Source organism: Musa acuminata, unplaced genomic scaffold, assembly GCF_036884655.1.
Source record: "Musa acuminata AAA Group cultivar baxijiao unplaced genomic scaffold, Cavendish_Baxijiao_AAA HiC_scaffold_1137, whole genome shotgun sequence".
Lineage (NCBI taxonomy): Eukaryota > Viridiplantae > Streptophyta > Magnoliopsida > Zingiberales > Musaceae > Musa > Musa acuminata.
This window is the reverse complement of record NW_027021349.1, coordinates 1889425-1894611: the sequence shown is the minus strand read 5'-3', so window position 1 is coordinate 1894611 and position 5187 is coordinate 1889425. Positions and strand designations below refer to the sequence as shown.

At 42.8% G+C, this 5187-nt stretch overlaps 1 protein-coding gene across 2 annotated transcripts; it reads right to left on the bottom strand.

The window, feature by feature from the left end:
* Positions 1–1710: 1710 nt before the first annotated feature.
* LOC103974841 (receptor-like protein kinase FERONIA) lies at positions 1711–4868 on the bottom strand. 2 transcript variants are annotated; one of them, XM_065178751.1, is made up of 3 exons: positions 4764–4868; positions 3056–4678; positions 1711–2971 (listed from the first exon to the last, which is right to left on the bottom strand). In XM_065178751.1, exons 2-3 carry the CDS (start codon positions 4563–4565, stop codon positions 1848–1850), a joined length of 2634 nt encoding a protein of 877 aa, XP_065034823.1. In that variant the 5' UTR covers positions 4566–4678; positions 4764–4868; the 3' UTR covers positions 1711–1847. The 2 variants fall into 2 exon arrangements, with proteins under 2 accessions (XP_065034823.1, XP_009388012.2); XM_009389737.2 differs by having other exon boundaries at positions 1711–4678.
* Positions 4869–5187: the final 319 nt, after the last annotated feature.

Sequence of the window (5187 nt, the reverse complement as noted above, 5' to 3'; positions counted from 1 at the left end):
ATTGGGCCTGAATCAGGGTTGAATTGGACTTGTTGTATGGCCCATTCAATGTTCTATAGTATGGTCTAGTAGTGGTACCGCCCAAACTAGATAGTGATACCTCCCAAACTAGTCCAGATTATGTCAGGCGGTGGTACCGCCTAGTACTGGCGATGGTACCGGTAGTACCTCAAAAACCCAGGATGAGATCATTTTGACTCCAAATTTGAATCCATTTGGGGCCTATATAAACCATACTCATCCCTGCTTAGTGAACACATCAACTGAGAACAAAAATTGGGAAAACTCTATTGTAGTCCTCCTCCTCTAGCTCTAAGTATTGATTTCAGTTTAAGAGATGTGTGAGTGGGTTGTAAATATTATCTCCTAAACCTGTGAAAATGACAAAAGAGTTGTAAGAGAGTAGTTGGTCTTTGTCCATTGAAGGAATACCGTTAGTGGATACCAGTGGCCTCAATAGAGGAGGAATTGAGAGTGGACGTAGGTCACGATAATCGAACCACTATAAATCTCGGTTTACAATTTTGTTTTGCTTTTCATTGTCATTCTTATATTGCAAACTAATTTACTTACTACTTTTACTACGCTTACGAACATGCTTTCAAATTAGACGCTTTTCGATATCGATTTTCATCGAACGTAATTTTTCCAAACCGACGTGTTTTTTGGTAAGAACTAATTCACCCCCCTCTCTTGGTATCAATTTTGGTCCTAACACTAAAGTGATATAAAATTTGCGGATATAGTTCAAATATTTGTTGAACATTTCTCCTTTTTGTTGATGACAAAAGGGGAGAAATGATGAATGTTTGGAATCATACTAAAATGATGTTGAATTTGGTATCATACATCATTTTAGTATCATGAATGGTTAAAAAATTTACTTTAGTATCATGAATGTTATGCCCAAAATGATGTTAATTTTGGTATCATGTATGAAGTGATGAATGCTTTAGTATCATGAAGGTTATGCCCAAAGTGATATTGATTTATTATAAAATTATGCATGTTATACTTTGATGACTTGAAACTATCATGATGCACAATATATGATATTTTAATTTTGATCACTATGATCGAAATTGTTTCTCTTGAATTCAAATATTATGATTCCTTTTGAATTAAGTTTGCCTTATCTCAATGTGGTATATAAATAGGGGGAGTTAAAGTTAACTCCGTCATTAATTGGTTGTTATAAATAAAGGAGAGATTGTTGAATTTCATATTTTGATAATCAAATCAATTGATGAATTAATGATCTATTTCATGTGTAGAGATAAGTGACGTAGGACTAACTACGATCATGAAAAAGATAAAATAATTAAAAAAGAATCGAATGTTAGGCCGGAGTTAATGATTGAGCATTGGGCCGGATGAATCAGGGGATACACCGAAGGATCAAACGGTATAATGAAAGCTCGCCCGAAGTTCGCCGGAAGCTCGCTGAAAGATCGTCGGAAGTTCATCGAGAGTTTGGTTGAACAATTGACGTGCCAGACAACTTAAATTTCTTATATCATATTTGTTTTAGCCTTAACTATCGTAGTTAGAAATTTAATTTGAGTTAGTTTTAGGATTTCTCAATTTGATCCGAAACAAGACTCATTTGGATCGATCGGATGGCTTATTCAGCCAGAGCGACGTTAGGCGGTGGCTCCGAGCAAATTTGACACAATATAATTCTATTGTCAGCAGAGACATATCCAACACTCCAAGCAAAAGAAGCAGCAGTTCTTGCAGCTCCATAGGGTTTACATTACAAATCTCTATTGCTAATTGCAATAACATTATGGGAAGCATAAAATACATTGTTCAAGTATAAAATACATTATCGATATGTAAGAAATTTATATATTGATAATTATTGCAGTATTAACATCATGAATATTATATATTAAAGTATCTTCTGAGATATATGAAGATCCACTTGAACGCTCTATTTGAGTTTCTAATACCTGAGATTCTTGACTAGCGGGACTCTGCCTTATTACGCTCGTTGTAGTGCTCGATTCGATCAATCGATCATCGGAGTCTTTATTTTCTGTTCCGACAAACAACACAGTCTCATCGGAGATCCCTCCATCGATGCTGTCACTTTCCTCTGCTCTTTCCTGTAGTTGGAGGGCAAGCTCAAGGTTCCGAACCACATCAACCATGGATGGTCGTTCCTTCCCAGTATCAGCCAAACATTTCACTGCAGTCTCTACAAACCACTTGAAACTCAGTGGAGCAATCTTATCCTTCAAGTAGGGATCAATGATCATGTCGAGCATGCCATTCTTTTGGCAGTGCAGTACCCACTCCGACAAGCTCACCTTTTCATCTGAAAGCATGGGGTTAAGAGCTGGCCGAGCACACAGGACCTCAAACAGCACGACCCCAAAAGAGTAGACATCAGATTTCTCTGTGAGCTGCATCTTTCTAAAGTACTCTGGATCGAAGTAACCAAAGCTTCCCTTCACCACCGTGCTGACATGGGACTCGTCGGCGTTCGGACCAATCTTCGAGAGCCCGAAATCTGAAACTTTTGCAACCCCTTTGTCATCTAACAGTATGTTTGTTGCCTTCACATCTCGATGTATGATGGTATGCTTGGCACCGGTGTGAAGGTAATGCAGACCGCGTGCAGCCCCGATGCAGATCTCAAGCCGCTGTTTCCATGGAAGAGGCGGCTTCTGTGTCTTGCAAAGATTCTCGCGGAGGGTCCCCTGTGCCATGTAATCGTAGACTAGGATCATCTCACAGTTCTCCTCACAGTAACCGATCAAAGAGACAAGGTGGTTGTGTCGGAGCATGGAAAGCATCTCAATCTCAGTCTGGAATTGATGGACACCTTGGTCGGACATCGGGTTAGCACGCTTGATGGCCACCTTTGTGATCCCACCATCTATCTCCCCACGGTAGACCTTTCCGAACCCACCAACTCCAAGAAGAAGGGACTCATCGAAGTCATTTGTGGCAGCTTTTATCTCTGCAATGGAGAAGTAGCGGCAGAGATTGAAATCAGCCGACGCAACTGAACGTGTGTTGCCATAGAGGGAGAGAGGCGACAAACCATAAGGCCCATTGCTTGTAACTGCACCCTTCCCTTCCTTCACCATCTTCTTCTTCTGGCATTTGCACATTCCAATTAGGCAAAAACCAGCGAGCAAAACAGCAAAACCTCCGACCACGCCACCAACAATAACAGGAACTTCACTCTTATGTTTCGCACTCCCCTTCCTGTGATCTCCAGGATCAACGTAGAGCTGCGAGCGTGCTCCTGGATTAAGACCAGCCAGGCTGTTATTACTGTTCTGCAGCTTGAACACCTCAAGCCCATTCAAGATGGCATCATAATACTCTGGTTCGGAGAGTGTATATGGATGAAGCGCAACCCACAGATCCATCTGCTCTCTTCCCATTGTCGTCACCACATAGTCCCTGTACACAGGGATACCGATCCCGCCACTCCAACCAATGACATCAGCTTTTTCTTTTGCAGTCTGGTTATTAAGGTAGATGTCAAAGACTCTCTGGTTTTTCTTCACTATCGGATACTGGATTTCACAGAAATGTAGCCGGACAAGGTAATAGAAGCCAGCATCCACAGGGAGAATCCAGGTTAAATTGTAGTTCAAGTTCACCTGTGCATTTGGACCCATTGATCTTGCTGTGGAGTAGACATCCGGTGGTGCAATGTAATTTGGAACACTGGTCGGGTATGTGATGGTAACATTCGGATCATTGGAGTCGGTCACACCAAATGCAGCCCCATAAATGTAAGGCGAGTCGTCGTCCCAAGAGCGGAACAAGCCGGAATCTTCGATGGGGGGAATTGCTTGCCCACCCACATTGAGCCGGTAAACCGTCTCCAGAGCTTGGTCGGGATCGATAGTGTAAGCATGATTATCATCATCGCCATAGACAAGCAACGGTGTTGCTGAGCTAAACAAGTCAGGGATTGATAGAATCTCGATACCGTTAATGAAGGCATAGGAGTTGGGATGGGTGGTTGATGGGGTGAAAGTGAGGTTTAGGCCGCCGGTGGAGACGTTTACGGAGTATTCACGGATTAGATAGGCGAAATTTAGGGCATCGGCAGTTAGGTAGGCGCTGAAGTTGTGAAGAAGGATGTAAGGGCCAGATGTAACGGAGAAGAAGGCATCGGAAGCGGCATGGTTGGAGTAATCGGAAGGGTAGAAATGGAGGCGGATAAATATCGGGCCGGCGCTGAGAGGGAAGCGGTAGGTGAAGGGAGAAGTGAAGACCCGAGCGGTGGAGTACGGGACCGTGGAGACCGATGGATCTAGCGGTAGAGCATTGAAGCCGCCGCTGCCGTTCAAGGAGGGGGCGTACCTGGTTCCGGTGTCGCCGGTCCAGGATCGTCTGTCGAAGCTAGATGCCTGGCCGGAGGCGCCGCAGTTGAGGAGGATGTCGTCTCTTGGCACGTAATAGGTGGAGTTGTCGACAGCAACGACGACCAAAGTAGTCGCCAGTAGCAAGAAGGCGAAGGAGGCACAGAGAAGGGAACGGAGCTGCATCAGAGACCATGACTGATCCAGGAAAAGGAACCCTAAATCCATCAAAAATCGGATCTTTAACGAAGAAATCGATTGGCCTCACTCTACTCTCCGGAATTCAGCAGGGAAAATTAGCATTCAACATCTAAATCTTCAAGTCCCGCGCTCACGTTCAGCTAAAAGCAGAGGAAAACCAGCTAATATTGCATCAAAATCAACCTTGGAAACAAGGGAGAAATCAGGCGGTAGAGAGAGAGTTACCACGAAGAACTGCGAGAGAGTTGAATTGGGAGTCGCGGAGGGGAGGCGTTCATAATATGAGTCGGCGCCACAATCGTCGCAAGCAATAGATTGCAAGAGTCGAGATGTTTAAGTGAATAGGATGAAGTCTTCGTCAACAACGACTTACACACGGAGTCAACATAAAGACTGGCATCCACTCGAGTTTGTTATTCATATGCAATTAGTCTATCAAAGACTTGACTAATGAATTATATGGTGGGATCTTTTTCTCATGTCACCTCAACAATTATAGAGGTTAAATTGTCTATATAATTATAGAAATTTTCTTATTAGATATATTTTTATATAGGATAAAGTTTTAGAAAAAATATAAAATTCAAACAACATCATTTGCTTCCCACCTTTGCGCTTTTATCCATGGATGCTCTTTTTTTTTTTCTCA